The sequence below is a fragment of the Nerophis lumbriciformis genome, linkage group LG19 (assembly GCF_033978685.3).
Source record: "Nerophis lumbriciformis linkage group LG19, RoL_Nlum_v2.1, whole genome shotgun sequence".
NCBI classification, from domain to species: Eukaryota; Metazoa; Chordata; class Actinopteri; order Syngnathiformes; family Syngnathidae; genus Nerophis; species Nerophis lumbriciformis.
The window spans coordinates 39,661,828-39,684,289 of NC_084566.2; the positions used below are offsets into that span (position 1 = coordinate 39,661,828).

General features: G+C 39.5%; 1 protein-coding gene across 2 annotated transcripts in view; it reads left to right on the forward strand.

Annotated features, from left to right (window-relative positions):
* The window catches only part of ralyl (RALY RNA binding protein like), a 180,441-nt gene that overhangs the window by 113,440 nt on the left and 44,539 nt on the right, over window positions 1–22,462 (forward strand). Inside the window, exons 1-2 of one of the 2 annotated variants that reach the window (XM_061978785.2) lie at window positions 4,806–4,981; window positions 20,094–20,169. In XM_061978785.2, coding sequence (XP_061834769.1) covers window positions 4,837–4,981; window positions 20,094–20,169 — 221 coding nt within the window. In that variant the 5' untranslated portion in view covers window positions 4,806–4,836. Of the gene's footprint in view, window positions 1–4,805; window positions 4,982–20,093; window positions 20,170–22,462 lie in introns of those variants that run through there. The other variant, XM_061978784.2, reaches the window with a different exon arrangement.

A 22,462-nucleotide genomic window follows, 5' to 3' on the forward strand; every position in this document is an offset into this window, starting at 1 on the left:
GTTGTTCATACCGCCACCCCTAGTGTGACATGTATGGCTGTTGAGTAACTCTGCACTTCATTCACTTGTGTGTAGATCATACTTGCCAACCCTCCCGGATTTTCCGGGAGGCTCCCGAAATTCAGCGCCTCTCCCGAAAACCTCCCGGGACAGATTTTCTCCCGAAAATCTCCCGAAATTCAGGCGGAGCTGGAAGCCACGCCCCCTCCAGTTCCATGCGGACCTGAGTGACGTCAGGTGCGCAACACCACGTAAATCGTTGGCCAACCAAAAAGTAACCTTAGTGCGCTATAGCCAACATTCACCAGGAGATGGCAACAGACAAACATAGATCACTCTATTACATTCCTCCCCTTTTAGAAATGTATAGAAGTTACTCAAAAGAAATAAACAACCCAACCAAAAAATGCAGCAGCTCAATTAAAAAACTGTACTTAAGCCACATTCTTTTCTTTTTTTTTTTAGTACTGAACTCTTAACCCTCATTTGTAAAAAAAAATAACATGCTTATTATACAAACAGTATTTGTACACCTTTAACACAGATTTTTATACTGTCTTCAGAGATTCAGTTTTTTTGGTGGTACTCGAAACCTTTCTGGGTACCTGCGAAAGGGTGTTCAGTATGGTTAGAAAAATAGTGACAGAGAATAGAACAAGGATGGACAATTCAACCCTTAACTCAATAATGAGTAGATGAGTGTTATGTGTGTGTATATGTGTAAATAAATGAACACTGAAATTCAAGTATTTATTTTATTTATACACACATATATATATATATATATATATATATATATATATATATATATATATATATATATATATATATATATATATATATATATATAATAGATTTACATATATATATATATATATATATATATATATATATATGTAATAAAATAAATATATACATAGCTAGAATTCACTGAAAGTCAAGTATTTCTTATATATATATATATATATATGAAATACTTGACTTGGTGAATTCTAGCTGTAAATATACTCCTCCCCTCTTAGCCCCGCCCTCAACCACGCCCCCGCCCCACGCCGACCACGCCCCCCACCTCCCGAAATCGGAGGTCTCAAGGTTGGCAAGTATGGTGTAGAGTTGTAGTCAATAAGTTCCTTCATTTTCTCTATCTTTTTGTTGTGGGGCAGACTGGCTCGTACATGCGCATGCATGCTAAAATCCTCCGCTGTTGCATTTCTAATACAAAGTAGCGTATAGTTCTACTTTCAATTTGTCAGTAGACTCCATATGGAAGTGCTAAAAACGACAACATGGCTGATGGCATGGCAAGGCAAGGCAACTTTATTTATATAGCACGTTTACATCAATTTTTAAATTGGACCAAAGTGCTTTACAGGTTAAAAAGCATAGAGCAAAAAACAAAACAAAGAACATAAACAATGAATGAGCTAAACAAGATAGTACAAAAGCAATACGGTAAAAGGGTTCGAATAAAAAGTAAAATTGCAAGATCCATCCATCCATCCATCCATCTTCTTCCGCTTATCCAAGGTCGGGTCGCGGGGGCAGCAGCCTAAGCAGGGAAACCCAGACTTCCCTCTCCCCAGCCACTTCGTCCAGCTCTTCCTGTGGGACCCCGAGGCATTCCCAGGCCAGCCGGGAGACATAGTCTTCCCAACGTGTCCTGGGTCTTCCCCGTGGCCTCCTACCGGTCGGACGTGCCCTAAACACCTCCCTAGGGAGGCGTTCGGGTGGCATCCTGACCAGATGCCCGAACCACCTCATCTGGCTCCTCTCCATGTGGAGGAGCAGCGGCTTTACTTTGAGCTCCCCCCGGATGGCAGAGCTTCTCACCCTATCTCTAAGGGAGAGCCCCGCCACCCGCTTGTACCCGTGATCTTGTCCTTTCGGTCATAACCCAAAGCTCATGACCATAGGTGAGGATGGGAACGTAGATCGACCGGTAAATTGAGAGCTTTGCCTTCCGGCTCAGCTCCTTCTTCACCACAACGGATCGATACATCGTCCGCATTACTGAAGACGCCGCACCGACCCGCCTGTCGATCTCACGATCCACTCTTCCCTCACTCGTGAACAAGACTCCGAGGTACTTGAACTCCTCCACTTGGGGCAAGATCTCCTCCCCAACCCGGAGATGACACTCCACCCTTTTCCGGGCGAGAACCATGGACTCGGACTTGGAGGTGCTGATTCTCATCCCAGTCGCTTCACATTCGGCTGCGAACCGATCCAGGGAGAGCTGAAGATCCTGGCCAGATGAAGCCATCAGGACCACATCATCTGCAAAAAGCAGAGACCTAATCCTGCAGCCACCAAACCAGATCCCCTCAACGCCTTGACTGCGCCTAGAAATTCTGTCCATAAAAGTTATGAACAGAATGGGTGACAAAGGGCAGCCTTGGCGGAGTCCAACCCTCACTGGAAACGTGTCCGACTTACTGCCGGCAATGCGGACCAAGCTCTGGCACTGATCATACAGGGAGCGGACTGCCACAATCAGACAGTCCGATACCCCATACTCTCTGAGCACTCCCCACAGGACTTCCCGAGGGACACGGTCGAATGCCTTCTCCAAGTCCACAAAGCACATGTAGACTGGTTGGGCAAACTCCCATGCACCCTCAAGGACCCTGCCGAGAGTATAGAGCTGGTCCACAGTTCCACGACCAGGACGAAAACCACACTGTTCCTCCTGAATCCGAGGTTCGACTATCCGGCGTAGCCTCCTCTCCAGTACACCCGAATAGACCTTACCGGGAAGGCTGAGGAGTGTGATCCCACGATAGTTAGAACACACCCTCCGGTTCCCCTTCTTAAAGAGAGGAACCACCACCCCGGTCTGCCAATCCAGAGGTACCGCCCCGCAAGATAAACTAGAAATGGTGGCCTCGTGGGCGGGCTCAGCTCAGGTTAAAGGCCAGCGAGAAGAGATAGGTCTTAAGAAGGCTTTTGAAGACCCCCAGGCCGATGGCTTGGCCTGGACAAGGACTTCTACACAAAACGCTGCATTCTGAAGAGATGGCCAGAAAGCTGCTTGAAGATGGTCTGTAAGACCCCCAGGCAGTGTTTTAAATGCAGGAAAAGTCCCAACCCCTTTAACTCTTTAACAAACACAAACATATTGAAAATTGGTACCGATGAGTACTGGTATCGTGGGTACCGTTTCGGTTCAAATATGAGAGGTGCGAAGAGATGCATGCATTCCTTTTGCACTGGCCTCAGTTTAATTGAATGGAGTTTGTTTTCTTTAAGCGAACATACCTGCCAACTACTCCGGTTTTCCCGTAATTAGTACGGTTTTCATCAACCTATTCCGGGTTACGGTTTCAGTGATAAAAAATACGGTTTTTCATTAATTAAAAAAAAATTTTTTTTTTAATGCGCGAGGCTATTTATAGCACCGCTGCCAAGCACGAGGCCATTGTTTCCAAACGAGCGAACGATCATGGAATCAGCCGGAGAAAAATCGCAAACGAGTCTTAAACCGAAAAGAAAACTGCAGTCATTCCGTGAAGAATATTCAAAAGCCTATCCGGGAATAATTATCCGTTCCAAAAAGGGTGAAAACTACGCGAATTGCACCTTGTGCAGACAAGATTTTTTCGATCGGACACGGAGGAATTAGCGATGTAAAAGACCACGTTGGGACAAAAAAACACAAGTCTAATGCCGTTGCTAGCGATACAAGTGGAAAACTTTCAACGTTTTTCGGATTTTAGCCACAAAAAGGTAATGACACCAATGTTATCTATTGGAATTGTTTAGTACTGTTATACTGTTAAAAGTGTTTATACTATTTATGCTTTCAAGTCCAAGTTGAAGAAATCTTGTTAAATGTTGACAGCATAACTACCAAAATACAGAAGTATGTCCTTCATATTTTTGCAGTGCTATTTCTGTTGAAAAGTTCAAATGATTACATTAGAGATGTGATGTGCCACTTTTCAAGTGTCTGATGGCTTCAATTAATTTTCATGAATTTTTCATATTTTGAATTCTTTTGAAAGGCTTACAAAAAAACTACATTTGAATTGTAATTCCATGCTATTGACAGGACTATTAATTTTAATGAAGTTAGCTTACCATGTTTACAGTATGATAATTGTGATAGAAATGTGAATTTTAGGCACAGAATATTTTGTACAATTGAACAAGGCAGTAGATTATACAAGCTTGGACAGAAAGTTAATAATGACACCAATTTTTTTTTTTATGGAATTGTTTAGTACTGTTTTACCATTTGTTTACTGTAAAAAGTGTTTATACTTTCAATGAACAAATTGAAGTCTTGTGAAAGGTTGACAGGATAACTGGCATTAACTGTCAAAATAATTTCAAACTATTGAAGTTAGCTTACAGAATAAACATGTCAATCAACCCATATGATTTTTGCTGTAATATTTTTGTTTTGAAAAGTCACTGTGACTGATAGAAAAGTGATGGTTTTAGCAACATTTTAACCTGTCTGAATGCTAATAATCATTTTGCGTCGGGGGGCGAAGCCTGAACCCCCCACCAGGACTTTGCCCCTGGACCCTGGCTACTAGGTTTTTCTGATTTCAAAAGTTGGCAGGTATGAGCGAACCTTACCTGCTGCTTTGCAAATTTCGACGCAAGGAGGCGAGAGAGACTTATTTTTTTTCTAGGCAGCAGCCTGCCAGCTAAAAGCAGGAGGGACCATCATTCAGCCCCTTGTAATTCATGGCAACATAATCTGTAGAGCAAAACGGGAGGCGGGTAAGTGGGCGGGCGAGTGGTACTTGCTGGTTGGTGCACCTGCATTGGGAGCTCACTGGGGGTATTTGAGGCCAAAGTTACCCCCCCGAGAGGACTTGACAAATGGTACGGTCTGAAGCGGCTCGGCTGCCAACACACTGGATGTCTGTTTTTGGGGGAGCTAGAGAGAAACAGAGAGTCCGCCCAGCACACAGCCAAGCATCTTCCTTCCTCGACATGTACAAAGGCAGGCGTCGCTCTCAGAGATGTGAGTACCAAGAGGCCATTTAACGACACTTTTTTTTACGCTTACTTGTGGCTTTAAGATCTTGAATTGGACGAATCACATCAGTGGTACTTAGAGAGAAAAGTTCATCAGATCAGGTTATGTAGAAGAGGTGCGTTGCTGTGAATAATGGGATTTACAAGCTTGTTTTGGTCGTGCATCCTGTTAGTTTGAGTGATTGATCGAGAAGTTAATTGACATCTCCATGTAATGCTTTAAAAAGGCAAACAGATGGCACAAAAAGCCAAAAAGCTTGTTTCCATTGTGGTCCATTACATATTCATCACATTTGATACATTCAATAATAAATGATATATATATAACCTGTAATATGTATATAAAAAATTACGTTAAAAAAAATGGATAAATGATGTACATATACACAGTATACATGTCAGGTGATTTGAAAAACAATGTGTATATATATATATATATATATATATATATATATATATATATATATATATATATATATATATATATATATATACACTATGTACATGACACTATGTACGTGACTATGCACATGTTGACTCCAAGAGTGTGCAAAACACAATGAGAAAATATATATATATACCCTATAACCACATATAATATACAGGTAAAAGCCAGTAAATTAGAATATTTTGAAAAACTTGATTTATTTCAGTAATTGCATTCAAAAGGTGTAACTTGTACATTATATTTATTCATTGCACACAGACTGATGCATTCAAATGTTTATTTCATTTAATTTTGATGATTTGAAGTGGCAACAAATGAAAATCCAAAATTCCGTGTGTCACAAAATTAGAATATTACTTAAGGCTAATACAAAAAAGGGATTTTTAGAAATGTTGGCCAACTGAAAAGTATGAAAATGAAAAATATGAGCATGTACAATACTCAATACTTGGTTGGAGCTCCTTTTGCCTCAATTACTGCGTTAATGCGGCGTGGCATGGAGTCGATGAGTTTCTGGCACTGCTCAGGTGTTATGAGAGCCCAGGTTGCTCTGATAGTGGCCTTCAACTCTTCTGCGTTTTTGGGTCTGGCATTCTGCATCTTCCTTTTCACAATACCCCACAGATTTTCTATGGGGCTAAGGTCAGGGGTGTTGGCGGGCCAATTTAGAACAGAAATACCATGGTCCGTAAACCAGGCACGGGTAGATTTTGCGCTGTGTGCAGGCGCCAAGTCCTGTTGGAACTTGAAATCTCCATCTCCATAGAGCAGGTCAGCAGCAGGAAGCATGAAGTGCTCTAAAACTTGCTGGTAGACGGCTGCGTTGACCCTGGATCTCAGGAAACAGAGTGGACCGACACCAGCAGATGACATGGCACCCCAAACCATCACTGATGGTGGAAACTTTACACTAGACTTCAGGCAACGTGGATCCTGTGCCTCTCCTGTCTTCCTCCAGACTCTGGGACCTCGATTTCCAAAGGAAATGCAAAATTTGCATGGTTGGGTGATGGTTTGGGGTGCCATGTCATCTGCTGGTGTCGGTCCACTCTGTTTCCTGAGATCCAGGGTCAACGCAGCCGTCTACCAGCAAGTTTTAGAGCACTTCATGCTTCCTGCTGCTGACCTGCTCTATGGAGATGGAGATTTCAAGTTCCAACAGGACTTGGCGCCTGCACACAGCGCAAAATCTACCCGTGCCTGGTTTACGGACCATGGTATTTCTGTTCTAAATTGGCCCGCCAACTCCCCTGACCTTAGCCCCATAGAAAATCTGTGGGGTATTGTGAAAAGGAAGATGCAGAATGCCAGACCCAAAAAGGCAGAAGAGTTGAAGGCCACTAAAGTTAAAGTTAAAGTTAAAGTACCAATGATTGTCACACACACACTAGGTGTGGCGAAATTATTCTCTGCATTTGACCCATCACCCTTGATCACCCCCTGGGAGGTGAGGGGAGCAGTGGGCAGCAGTGGCCGCGCCCGGGAATCATTTTGGTGATTTAACCCCCAATTCCAACCCTTGATGCTGAGTGCCAAGCAGGGAGGTAATGGGTCCCATTTTTATAGTCTTTGGTATGACTCGGCCGGGATTTGAACTCACAACCTACCGATCTCAGGACGGACACTCTAACCACTAGGCCACTGAGTAGGTAACCTGGGCTCTCATAACACCTGAGCAGTGCCAGAAACTCATCGACTCCATGCCACGCCGCATTAACGCAGTAATTGAGGCAAAAGGAGCTCCAACCAAGTATTGAGTATTGTACATGCTCATATTTTTCATTTTCATACTTTTCAGTTGGCCAACATTTCTAAAAATCCCTTTTTTGTATTAGCCTTAAGTAATATTCTAATTTTGTGACACACGGAATTTTGGATTTTCATTTGCAGACCACAGCGTGCAGGTAAAAAGCTTTGTAACGCTTCAACCGAAAATGAACAAAAAGGAAAGGAAAAAGGCAATGAAGCATAGGGATGGCTTTGCAAAACGAACTGGCTACAAAGTAAACAGAAACAGAATGCTGGACGACAGCAAAAACTACATCCATACATGACATGGCGAGCAACAATGTCCACACAAAGAAGGACAGCAACAATTTAAATAGACTTGCTTGTTAACGCAAAGCAGGTGCGGGGAATAGCGCTCAGAGGAAGACATGAAACTGTCAGGTTTAAGCACCAAACTATCTATTATACAGAACAAGAAGCAAGGAATCAAGCCGAGACAGATTTAAAGTTAAAGTTAAAGTACCAATGATTGTCACGCACACACTAGGTGTGGTGAAATTTGTCCTCTGCATTTGACCCATCCCCTTTGCTCACCCCCTGGTAGGTGAGGGGAGCAGTGGGCAGCAGCGGTGCCATGCCCGGGAATCATTTTTGGTGATTTAACCCCCAATTCCAACCCTTGATGCTGAGTGCCAAGCAGGGAGGCAATGGGTCCCATTTTTATAGTCTTTGGTAAGAGATTTAAATTTTGCTCATGTGGAGAAACGTATGGTGCTGCACACTCAGTTACAGTCTCCCACCACGCTCTGAGGCACAACCCCCGCGCTCCTCTATTTATTCAGGAGTTCCCTAGTTAACATCGCTAAATTGTAGCTTTTTAACGTAGTTTTTCATGTAGATTAATTCCAGTTGACTCTTCCAAAGTGCCCGCTTTGTCATGCTGTCGTTCCTGCGACTGCGATGTTTGAGGAGGAAAAAAAAAACCCTCTCAGGTGTAAAACAGGAAAAAAAGTGGCAGCTTTCTGTGCCCTTGAGACAAGATCAAAGAGTATAGAAGTCCCGCCTGTCAGATTTACGGGGAGAAGGCGACGGCGGCGTAGATGGAATCTCGGAGCACTGTCATCTTTGGAAGCGTCATTTATATTCAAACAGGTGCCTGCTCACCTGCTTCGAAGATGCTCCTCACTTTGTTTTGATCCTCACGCCACTCTTTTGCCTGCCAAGAGATTAGCGTCAGGGATTAGTTTGAGGCGGAAATGCAGCGATGTATTACAGCACCGCGCTTTGGGAACACTGCGAACACCTGCACCATCTCCTACAGGTTATAGGAACTGTATTTAAAAACATGCCTTTATGGCAGGGGTGTCAAACTCATTTTAGATGGGGGGCCACATGGAGAAAAATATACTCCCAAGTGGGCCGGGACTGGTAAAATCACGTCACGATAACTTAAATATATACAGGTAAAAGCCAGTAAATTAGAATATTTTGAAAAACTTGATTTATTTCAGTAATTGCATTCAAAAGGTGTAACTTGTACATTATATTTATTCATTGCACACAGACTGATGCATTCAAATGTTTATTTCATTTAATTTTGATGATTTGAAGTGGCAACAAATGAAAATCCAAAATTCCGTGTGTCACAAAATTAGAATATTACTTAAGGCTAATACAAAAAAGGGATTTTTAGAAATGTTGGCCAACTGAAAAGTATGAAAATGAAAAATATGAGCATGTACAATACTCAATACTTGGTTGGAGCTCCTTTTGCCTCAATTACTGCGTTAATGCGGCGTGGCATGGAGTCGATGAGTTTCTGGCACTGCTCAGGTGTTATGAGAGCCCAGGTTGCTCTGATAGTGGCCTTCAACTCTTCTGCGTTTTTGGGTCTGGCATTCTGCATCTTCCTTTTCACAATACCCCACAGATTTTCTATGGGGCTAAGGTCAGGGGAGTTGGCGGGCCAATTTAGAACAGAAATACCATAGTCCGTAAACCAGGCACGGGTAGATTTTGCGCTGTGTGCAGGCGCCAAGTCCTGTTGGAACTTGAAATCTCCATCTCCATAGAGCAGGTCAGCAGCAGGAAGCATGAAGTGCTCTAAAACTTGCTGGTAGACGGCTGCGTTGACCCTGGATCTCAGGAAACAGAGTGGACCGACACCAGCAGATGACATGGCACCCCAAACCATCACTGATGGTGGAAACTTTACACTAGACTTCAGGCAACGTGGATCCTGTGCCTCTCCTGTCTTCCTCCAGACTCTGGGACCTCGATTTCCAAAGGAAATGCAAAATTTGCATGGTTAGGTGATGGTTTGGGGTGCCATGTCATCTGCTGGTGTCGGTCCACTCTGTTTCCTGAGATCCAGGGTCAACGCAGCCGTCTACCAGCAAGTTTTAGAGCACTTCATGCTTCCTGCTGCTGACCTGCTCTATGGAGATGGAGATTTCAAGTTCCAACAGGACTTGGCGCCTGCACACAGCGCAAAATCTACCCATGCCTGGTTTACGGACCATGGTATTTCTGTTCTAAATTGGCCCGCCAACTCCCCTGACCTTAGCCCCATAGAAAATCTGTGGGGTATTGTGAAAAGGAAGATGCAGAATGCCAGACCCAAAAACGCAGAAGAGTTGAAGGCCACTATCAGAGCAACCTGGGCTCTCATAACACCTGAGCAGTGCCAGAAACTCATCGACTCCATGCCACGCCGCATTAAAGTTAAATTAAAGTTAAAGTACCAATGATTGTCACACACACACTAGGTGTGGCGAGATTATTCTCTGCATTTGACCCATCACCCTTGATCACCCCCTGGGAGGTGAGGGGAGCAGTGGGCAGCAGCGGTGGCCGCGCCCGGGAATCATTTTGGTGATTTAACCCCCAATTCCAACCCTTGATGCTGAGTGCCAAGCAGGGAGGTAATGGGTCCCATTTTTATAGTCTTTGGTATGACTCGGCCGGGGTTTGAACTCACAACCTACCGATCTCAGGGCGGACACTCTAACCACTAGGCCACTGAGTAACGCAGTAATTGAGGCAAAAGGAGCTCCAACCAAGTATTGAGTATTGTACATGTGTATGTGTATGTGTATGTGTGTATGTATGTATGTATGTATATTTCTGGGGGTACGCTCTGGGCCTGCCTGTCAGACGGGGGTCGACGCCTCAGGCTACTGCATCCGAACTGCGTGTCTGGAGCTCCTGGGTCCCGCTGTCCATCCCTTCCGGGTGCCCGTCTTGGTTGGGGCCTGTTGGGCCTAGTCCCTGCGTCTATTGTGGTAGCTTGGTGCTGCAAGGTATTCCGAGGTGCTGCGAGTCGGCCAGTTGCTGGGGTAGTGACCTTGTTTGTCAGCATGTCTGTGATCTTCTTTTAATTCTTTTTTTTTTTTTTTTTAATTAATTAATTAATTTATTTATTTATTTATTTATTTTTTAAATATATTTTATTAATATTATTTTTTAATTTTTCCCCTCCCTCAGGGGGGGGGCTCGGCGGGGCGGTTGCTGGTTGTTCCATCTCCATCGTTGGGGTCCCTGCGGGTGGGGTGGGTGGTTCCCGTGGCCCTGTGCCTGGGTGGTCCTGCGGCGGCCGGTTTGGGTGGGGTGGCCGGGGGCTGGCCTCGCCGCGCTCTCCGGGGGTGGGGGGTGGGCTCGTGGGGGCCCGGTTGCCGGTGGGGCGGGGGCGGTCTTCCCGTCCGGTTGCGGGGAGTCTCTGGGTCCCTCGGGCGGGGCGTCTCGCCTTTCTGCCCGTGTGGGGTGTAGTCTCTCGCTGGCTTGGGGTCTGGCTGTCCCCTGCTTTTCTCGTGCCCTGTCCTCTGCCGGGTGCGTCTGTCTGCGGCCTGCTGCTGGCCCTTGTGGGCGGTACGGTGGGTCGGGCTCTGGGGTTCCTGTCGCTGGCCGGCTTGGCTGCGTGGGGGCGGTGGTCCCTGGTTCCCTGGGCACCACGCCTCCTGTTTGTGGGTTGGGCTCTCGGGGGTGATGGGGCCGTGCTCTGGCTCCCACGCACTCTGGGAGTCGAATGTATTGTACATGCAAATTCACATATGCTCACATACGTACATAGGTACCTACGCTCCCACATACATACACAAATACAGTACATATTTACCTACCTAATATTCGTACATCCACACGCACATTCAATATACAAACATACACATACACATACTGTACATATACATTCACTGTACAAACACATATACACATTCTGTACATATACATTCATTGTACAAACACATATACACATTCTGTACATATACAAGTACATATGCATACTTACACTCATGCACATAATCACGTTTCATCAAACATATATTAACGTTGTTGCCCTAGGGTAAACTGGGTGTAACACATGGCACACTGACAAAGCTTAACCTATTGTGACTATAACAATCTACAAGGTTAATGTAGGTTGCTTCTCTTTCTCCCCCTCCATTTTTCTGCATTCTTTCGTATCTCAAGTTATCATTACGTATATGTATTGTTGCATTTAAACAACTGTATTTATGATAATAAAGGTAAATTATTGGTATTGTTCATTATCAATAGCGCTATTTCTATTGGTATTTGTATTGATCCATTTGTAGTGTAATAATGCTCATTGTCATTTCTGTATTATTTTTTATTTTTCGCTAACTGCTTATTTGCTATTACTTTTACCATCATATTTGTACATGTCATATTTGCTGATGTTGCTCTATTGTTGTTGTTGTTGTTGTTTGCTGTTGTTGTTTTTGTCTCTCTGTCTAATCCCCCTCTTGTCCCCACAATTTCCCCCTGTCTTCTTTTTTTTTTCTCTTTCTATCCCCTCCTGCTCCGGCCCGGCTGCACTAAATGATAATATAAATACATTTAATAAAGTCAAATACAAATAAGGCAACAAGAGAAGTATCCTACACTTCTCTTTTGTAAAGTAAATCTGAACAGCCGTCATGGGCATCTACATCAACTATATGATTTGCCTGAGAAGCTGGACAGGACATAAAAAAAAAAAAAAAAAAAAAAAAAAAGAGTATTGTACATGCTCATATTTTTCATTTTCATACTTTTCAGTTGGCCAACATTTCTAAAAATCCCTTTTTTGTATTAGCCTTAAGTAATATTCTAATTTTGTGACACACGGAATTTTGGATTTTCATTTGTTGCCACTTCAAATCATCAAAATTAAATGAAATAAACATTTGAATGCATCAGTCTGTGTGCAATGAATAAATATAATGTACAAGTTACACCTTTTGAATGCAATTACTGAAATAAATCAAGTTTTTCAAAATATTCTAATTTACTGACTTTTACCTGTATATATATAAAACAATATGACCTGGTCCCTACACACCGGAGCTCTTTCAGGATGCTTTATTACATACTTGCCAATCCTCCCGGATTTTCCGGGAGACTCCCGAAATTCAGCGCCTCTCCCGAAAACCTCCTGGGACAAATTTTCTCCCGAAAATCTCCCGAAATTCAGGCAGACTCAGGTCCTCCACAATATAAAAAAGCGTACCTGCCCAATCACGTTACAACTATAGAATGATGGAGGGCGAGTTCTTGGTTTCTTATGTGGGTTTATTGTTAGGCAGTTTCATTAAGTCACTTTTTTGTATACCGTAAAGCAGTTCGTCTGCCGTAAACAGCAATGTTGTGACACTCTTAAACAGGACAATACTGCCATCTAGTGCATTTGATGAAAGCACTTTTGTGCGTGCCACACAGCAATGCATCATCAGAGAGGGTGTTCAGCATGGTTCGAAAAATAGTGACAGAGAATAGAACAAGGATGGACAATTCAACCCTTAACTCAACAATGAGTAGATGAGTGTTATGTGTGTGTATATGTGTAAATAAATGAACACTGAAATTCAAGTATTTATTTTATATATATATATATATATATATATATATATATATATATGTAGCTAGAAATCACTTAAAGTCAAGTATTTCTTATATATATATGTATATGTATATATATATATATATGAAATACTTGACTTGGTGAATGCTAGCTGTAAATATACTCCTCCCCTTTTAGCCACGCACCCAACCACGCCCCTGTCCCACCCCGACCACGCCCACCCCCTCCCCCCATCTCCCGAAATCGGAGGTCTCAAGGTTGGCAAGTATGCTTTATTATTGTCCATTCTTTAACACGTACAAGACATATAAGAACTGAAATTACATTTTGGGCCCAGTCCCACTAAGAGCAGACATATGTTACAGGGAGACAAGACGGGACCGCCAATGGATCAGCCACTTACGGCGCTCCTTAAAAAAGGTGATATTAGGGAAGGGGGGAAGAGTAAAAAAAAATATCAGTCAAAGGCTGGACCCAGTTTCTTGCATCTTTTCCCGACATGCATTCCATGTTTGCCTTAACCAGCTACATGTTGACTTACAGTCAGTGTTGGGTTAGTTACTGAAAACCAATAACTAGTTACAGTTACTAGTTACTTTATTTCAAAAGTAACTCAGTTACTAACTCAGTTACATACACCAAAAAGTAATGCGTTACTGTGAAAAGTAACTATTTAGATACTTATATATATTTAGATATATATATATATATATATATATATATATATATATATATATATATATAGATATGTATATTTTATTTTATTTTTTTATTTTTTTTAAGGCCCCCTTTAATGCCCTTTTAGCCTTCATTTCAGTACTGTTATTGCACTGGAGAATAATACAATCTGTTGATCAACTTGACATGCATTTGCATCACTGAACTCTGCTAAGCAATGTGCTCTACATACAACACACAAAGACAAAGATATGTTTCAAAGGGCCAATTTGTTTCAGGCCAGAACAAATGGACAAAACTATTTTAAATAGCTGGAACATAACATACATAAGTAACAAACAGCATAATAACAACATAGCTGTAATCCAAGGAAGGCACACACTACATACACAAAGCCTAACCAGGCATTTTTTTCTCTCTAGGAATTGTGAAATAAAATCATGTCTGAAGCCCAGAACACTCTACACATTTCCCCAGTTTTAGTTTAGAGATAAGGAAAGATTGGCCTGGCCCACTAGCATCCCTCTTTATGTTTGTGAACTTTATAGTCTATACATTTAGAGTGATGTGATAATCAAACACTCTAGAAGTTTAGAATGAAAGAGCAACTGTATATCAAATCAAATCAAATCAACTTTATTTATAAAGCACATTTAAAATTTACCACAGGGGTAGCCAAAGTGCTGTACAATGAACAGGTTAAAAGATAAAACGAGTACCGAGCAAACACAACACAACACAAACAGAACACGATTAAAAAAAAAAAAAATTAAAATAGAATAAATAAAAACATAAAAACATAAAAACAGGTATAAGAGAATTGAAAGAGTGTGTGTACCTTTAGTGCGCAGTGCCTCGTTAAAATCCAGACGCTGTTGCTTGGGAGGTGAAGTGTGTCTCTCTTCACTAGCTTCGTCGAAGCATGTTGCTTTTGTAGCTGTTTCAGCAGATTTGAATTGCTAGGATAGGATCTTTGATCCAAGACACAACTTACATTCAACTAAAATGTTCTTTTCTTTGTGGTCGACAAAACAAAAGTTGTGAGAATATCTCCATGTTAAGAAACTCGGCTTCGGGCTTCGCCATGACGTCTTGTTAGTAAACACACACACACATACATACAGACAGCGCACAGCGTGCCTCTTCCACAGCGCTCCAATAAAACACACTCAGATTTACTCAGTTTCTAGCCGATACTACATAAAAAATTGTGTAAAATAACGCAGCAACGCATCATGTAGTAACGGTAACTGAGTTACTGAATATAAAAAATAACGCGTTAGAATCCTATTTACCGCCGTAAGTAACGGCGTTACAGTAACACGTTAGTCCCAACACTGCTTACAGTAGACACACATCTTAGTGGGCTTTGTTTTGCTTTTGGCCCCAAATAAAAACACTGTTAAAATAAAATAAATAAAGAATAAAAAATAAATAAAAATAATAAAATAAATAATAAATAAATAATAAAAATAATAAAATAAATAATAAATAATAAATAATAAATAAATAAAAAATAAATAAATAAATAAATAAAAACACATGTTACCTTATAGTCTGCATGAAACAACATCCAGCTCTTCTTCTGAGGTGCTCTGCTCAGATATAGACCTAAAAAAAACCAAGAAGAATAAGATGTAAACTTCAGCATGAGGAACCCAGCTCCTGCCTCCAAAGCTCTAATTTGGTTGCTTAGCAATGGAGTCTGCCTCCTCAAATTTGAAATGATGCTCATGCCAACATGTATATACATTTGCAAATTATTTTGGTTTGTATTCATATGAGGGTGGCATAATGACTGTAATTAATCAGAGGCCGGTTGTACTTGTGCGGAGTTGCGAGTTGTTCATTGTAGAGGGCTTTAATGGCCCAAGCAGGGGACCACAGGAGAGCGCACTTTGTTATGTGAACCATCCCTCATGTCTTTCTCTGGCCTAATTACAATACAGCTGAAAGCCACTGATACTTTCCATCCCAGCTGCCTCCTACTACTTCCCGTGGACCATTTGTGAGATAGGAACAAGGCAAAAGGTAGCAACCTGTGTTTAATACAGCTGGAATAGTGTAAAGGATTTTAGTGAATATTTCGTGTTTGAGGTCAGCAGTTTCCAAAAGCTAAGATCATTATGATTCATCAATCAATCAATCAATGTTTACTTATATGGCCCTAAATCACAAGTGTCTCAAAGGGCTGCACAAGCCACAACCACATCCTCGGCTCAGATCCCACATCAGGGCAAGGGAAAAACTCAACCCAATGGGATGACAATGACAAACATTGGAGGGGACCGCAGACATCTCCCTGAGCGACCAGTGCAATGGACGTCGAGTGGATCTAGCATAATATTGTGAGAGTCCAGTCCATAGTGGATCTAACATAATAGTGAGAGTCCAGTCCATAGTGGATCTAACATAATAGTGAGAGACCAGTCCATAGTGGATCTAACATAATGGTGAGAGTCCAGTCCATAGTGGGTCTAACATAATAGTGTGAGAGTCCAGTCCATAGTGGATCTAACATAATAGTGTGAGAGTCCAGTCCATAGTGGATCTAACATAATAGTGTGAGAGTCCAGTCCATAGTGGATCTAACATAATAGTGAGAGTCCAGTCCATAGTGGATCTAACATAATAGTGTGAGAGTCCAGTCCATAGTGGATCTACCATAATAGTGTGAGAGTCCAGTCCATAGTGGATCTAACATAATAGTGTGAGAGTCCAGTCCATAGTGGATCTAACATAATAGTGAGAGTCCAGTCCATAGTGGATCTAACATAATAGTGAGAGTCCAGTCCATAGTGGATCTAACATAATAGTGTGAGAGTCCAGTCCATAGTGGATCTAACATAATAGTGTGAGAGTCCAGTCCATAGTGGATCTAACATAATAGTGTGAGAGTCTAGTCCATAGTGGATCTAACATAATAGTGTGAGAGACCAGTCCATAGTGGATCTAACATAATGTTGAGAGTCCAGTCCATAGTGGGTCTAACATAATAGTGTGAGAGTCCAGTCCATAGTGGATCTAACATAATAGTGAGAGTCCAGTCCATAGTGGATCTAACATAATAGTGTGAGAGTCCAGTCCATAGTGGATCTAACATAATAGTGTGAGAGTCCAGTCCATAGTGGATCTAACATAATAGTGAGAGTCCAGTCCATAGTGGATCTAACATAATAGTGAGAGACCAGTCCATAGTGGATCTAACATAATGGTGAGAGTCCCGTCCATAGTGGGTCTAACATAATAGTGTGAGAGTCCAGTCCATAGTGGATCTAACATAATAGTGAGAGTCCAGTCCATAGTGGATCTAACATAATAGTGAGAGTCCAGTCCATAGTGGATCTAACATAATAGTGTGAGAGTCCAGTCCATAGTGGATCTAACATAATAGTGAGAGACCAGTCCATAGTGGATCTAACATAATGGTGAGAGTCCCGTCCATAGTGGGTCTAACATAATAGTGTGAGAGTCCAGTCCATAGTGGATCTAACATAATAGTGAGAGTACAGTCCATAGTGGATCTAACATAATAGTGAGAGTCCAGTCCATAGTGGATCTAACATAATAGTGTGAGATTTTATGGCAGTTTTAAAATTTAGTAGGGAAGTTGTAATTTGAAGGTGTGTTGGTAGTGCATTCCACTGTGTGGTGGCAAAATAGTAGAATGCATTTTTTCCCATGAGAGTCTTGAATTTGGGAGTGACGAGGTCTGAGGAACTCCCTCTGGTGTAGTACTTGTGAGCATCACTTACTCTGGTGAAATAGTTGGACAGGTACTTGGGGACAGTTTCTCGGAGTGTTTTGAATATTGCGATTTGGTGTACTCTTTCCTCAACACTAAGCCATCCCAATTTGGTAAAGTGGGCTTGAGTTAGGTGAGTCCTGTATGGGAGGTTGAGCAGGAGTCTCACCAGCTTGTTTTGGGAAGTTTGCAGTTTAGTTTTTAGTGGCTTGGGGATACTGGTGAACCGCATACTTGCCAACCCTCCCGAATTTTCAGAGAGACTCCCGAAATTCAGCGCCTCTCCCGAAAACCTCCCGGGACAAATTTTCTCCCGAAAATCTCTCGAAATTCAGGCGGACTCAGGTCCTCATGGGTTTATTGTTAGGCAGTTTCATTAACGTCCTCCCAGCGCGGCAACAACACACAACAGCAGTCACGTTTTTGTATACCGTAAAGCAGTTTGTCTGCCGTAAACAGCAATGTTGTGACACTCTTAAACAGGACAATACTGCCATCTAGTGCATTTGATGAAAGCACTTTTGTGCGTGCCACACAGCAATGCATCATCAGAGAGGGTGTTCAGCATGGTTAGAAAGATAGTGACAGAGAATAGAACAAGGATGGACAATTCAACCCTTAACTCAACAATGAGTAGATGAGTGTAATGTGTGTGTATATGTGTAAATAAATGAACACTGAAATTCAAGTATTTATTTTATATATATATATATATATATATATATATATATATATATATATATATATATATATATATATATATATATATATATATATATAATAAAATATATATATATATATACGTGTATATATATAATAAAATAAATATATATATATGTATATATATATATATACATATAATAAAAAAATATATATATATATGTATATATATAATAAAATATATATATATATACGTGTATATATATAATAAAATAAATATATATATATGTGTATATATATATATATATATATACATATAATAAAAAAATATATATGTATATATATATATATATATATAGCTAGAATTCACTGAACGTCAAGTATTTCTTATATATATATATATATATATATATGTAGGGACGGCGTGGCGCAGTGGGAGAGTGGCCGTGTGCAACCCGAGGGTCCCTGGTTCAATCCCCACCTAGTACCAACCTCGTCATGTCCGTTGTGTCCTGAGCAAGACACTTCACCCTTGCTCCTGATGGGTGCTGGTTAGCGCCTTGCATGGCAGCTCCCTCCATCAGTGTGTGAATGTGTGTGTGAATGGGTAAATGTGGAAGTAGTGTCAAAGCGCTTTGAGTACCTTGAAGGTAGAAAAGCGCTATACAAGTACAACCCATTTATCATTTATTTATTTATATATATATATATATATATAGATATATATATATATCTATATATATATGAAATACTTGACTTGGAGAATTCTAGCTGTAAATATCATGGTTAGAAAGATAGTGACAGAGAATAGAACAAGGATGGACAATTCAACCCTTAACTCAACAATGAGTAGATGAGTGTAATGTGTGTGTATATGTGTAAATAAATGAACACTGAAATTCAAGTATTTATTTTATATATATATATATATATATATATATATATAATAAAATATATATATATACACGTGTATATATATATAATAAAATAAATATGTATATATGTATATATATATATATATATATATATATATATATATATATATATATATATATATATATATATATATATATATATATATATGTATACATATAATAATAAAAATATATATATATATGTATATATATATATATATATATATATATATATATATATATAGCTAGAATTCACTGAACGTCAAGTATTTCATATATATATATATATATATATATATATATATATATATATATATATATATATATATAGATAGATATATATATATATATATATAGATATATATATATATATCTATATATATATGAAATACTTGACTTGGAGAATTCTAGCTGTAAATATACTCCTCCCCTTTTAGCCACGCCCCCGTCCCACCCCGACCCCGCCCACCCCCACCCCCCTCCCCCCACCTCCCGAAATCGGAGGTCTCAAGGTTGGCAAGTATTGTGAACCGTGAGGTGCAGGCGTAGTCCAAATGACACTGTATGGACCCCGACTTAAACAAGTGTAAAAACTTATTGGGGTGTTACCATTTAGTGGTCAATTGTACGGAATATGTACTGTACTGTGCAATCTACTAATAAAAGTCTCAATCAATCAATCAAAACCGCACCGGCAAGGGTCTTAAGTGTTTCCCTGTTGATAAACGCAGAAATCCTGCCCAAAAATCTAGTTTTATTATTGATCTTGGTGACTGCGGACTTTTTCGCAGCTAACGAGGTTGACTCATCTATCCATTTGACGGGCAATTTATAGCGTCTGTCGGCTAATTGTTTGAGTCCTCGTGTGCGACCTTGAATGCTGCACTCAAAGCTGATTAAGCCCCAAGAAGAAATGAATAATGAGTCGGAAAAGGCGGGATAGAAGGGATCCGTCAATCACGACAAGACCCAGGCATCGTTGTGTATGACTAATTTGTCATTCAAAATCAATGTATTGTGTGCTTGCAACTTTGCAAGGAGTGATGTTGTCCTTTTTCTCCCCAGATGTCAACATGGCAGGAGAGCCCAAGCCATACAGGCCGAAGATGGGCACCAAGAGGCCGCTGTCGTCCCTATACAGGTAGGAGTTCTCTCTATGGCTTTATGTTTTATGAACTAATCATACTGCATAGCATGGTGTGTGGTGACCATAATGCATGGTAGAACTTGAAGGTGTCATGGATCTTGACTTGGCAGGTCTAGAAACGGCCCATTCCACCATCCTTTTGAGTCCCTTCAGAATCCAGCAGCAGCCTCGGACTGATTCTGTTGCGACTGTAAGGTCATCGTTGAATGCCCTGAGGGGGGGGGGGGGGGGGGGGGGGGGGGGGGGGGGTGATGTTGTAGATCAGGGGTGCTCACACTTTTTCTGCAGGCGAGCTACTTTTCAATTGATCAAGTCGTGGGGATCTACCTCATTCATATATATCATTTATATTTACTTATTTATGAAATATATGTTTTTGTTAACAAGTTAAAGGTGTTTAAAGATAATGCAAGCATGTTTAACACATATAGTTAATATTGTTAAAAAATTAAAGGTGTTTAATGATAATACAAGCATGTTTAACACATATAGTTAATATTGTTAACAAGTTAAAGGTGTTTAAAGATAATACAAGCATGTTTAACACATATAGTTAATATTGTTAATAAGTTAAAGGTGTTTAAAGATAATACAAGCATGTTTAACACATATAGTTAATATTGTTAACAAGTTAAAGGTGTTTAAAGATAATGCAAGCATGTTTAACACATAGTTAATATTGTTAAAAAATTAAAGGTGTTTAATGATAATACAAGAATGTTTAATACATATAGTTAATATTGTTAACAACTTAAAGGTGTTTAAAGATAATACAAGCATGTTTAACACATAGTTAATATTGTTAACAAGTTAAAGGTGTTTAAAGATAATGCAAGCATGTTTAACACATATAGTTAATATTGTTAATAAGTTAAAGGTGTTTAAAGATAATACAAGCATGTTTAACACATAGTTAATATTGTTAACAAGTTAAAGGTGTTTAAAGATAATGCAAGCATGTTTAACACATATAGTTAATATTGTTAACAAGTTAAAGGTGTTTAATGATAATGCAAGCATGTTTAACACATATGGTTAATATTGTTAATAAGTTAAAGGTGTTTAAAGATAATGCAAGCATGTGTAACACATATAGTTAATATTGTTAACAAGTTAATGTGTTTAAAGATAATGCAAGCATGTTTAACACACATAGTTAATATTGTTAACAAGTTAAAGGTGTTTAAAGATAATACAAGAATGTTTAATACATATAGTTAATATTGTTAACAACTTAAAGGTGTTTAAAGATAATACAAGCATGTTTAACACATATAGTTAATATTGTTAACAAGTTAAAGGTGTTTAATGATAATGCAAGCATGTTTAACACATATGGTTAATATTGTTAATAAGTTAAAGGTGTTTAAAGATAATACAAGCATGTTTAACACATATAGTTAATATTGTTAACAAGTTAAAGGTGTTTAATGATAATGCAAGCATGTTTAACACATATGGTTAATATTGTTAATAAGTTAAAGGTGTTTAATGATAATACAAGCATGTTTAACACATAGTTAATATTGTTAAAAAATTAAAGGTGTTTAATGATAATACAAGAATGTTTAATACATATAGTTAATATTGTTAACAAGTTAAAGGTGTTTAATGATAATACAAGAATGTTTAATACATATAGTTAATATTGTTAACAAGTTAAAGGTGTTTAATGATAATACAAGCATGTTTAACACACATATAGTTAATATTGTTAAAAAAGTAAAGGTGTTTAATGATAATACAAGCATGTTTAATACATATAGTTAATATTGTTAACAAGTTAAAGGTGTTTAATGATAATACAAGCATGTTTAACACATAGTTAATATTGTTAAAAAATTAAAGGTGTTTAATGATAATACAAGAATGTTTAATACATATAGTTAATATTGTTAACAACTTAAAGGTGTTTAAAGATAATACAAGCATGTTTAACACATATAGTTAATATTGTTAACAAGTTAATGTGTTTAAAGATAATGCAAGCATGTTTAACACACATAGTTAATATTGTTAACAAGTTAAAGGTGTTTAAAGATAATACAAGCATGTTTAACACATATAGTTAATATTGTTAACAAGTTAAAGGTGTTTAAAGATAATGCAAGCATGTTTAACACATATAGTTAATATTGTTAACAAGTTAAAGGTGTTTAATGATAATGCAAGCATGTTTAACACATGTAGTTAATATTGTTAAAAAATTAAAGGTGTTTAATGATAATACAAGAATGTTTAATACATATAGTTAATATTGTTAACAAGTTAAAGGTGTTTAAAGATA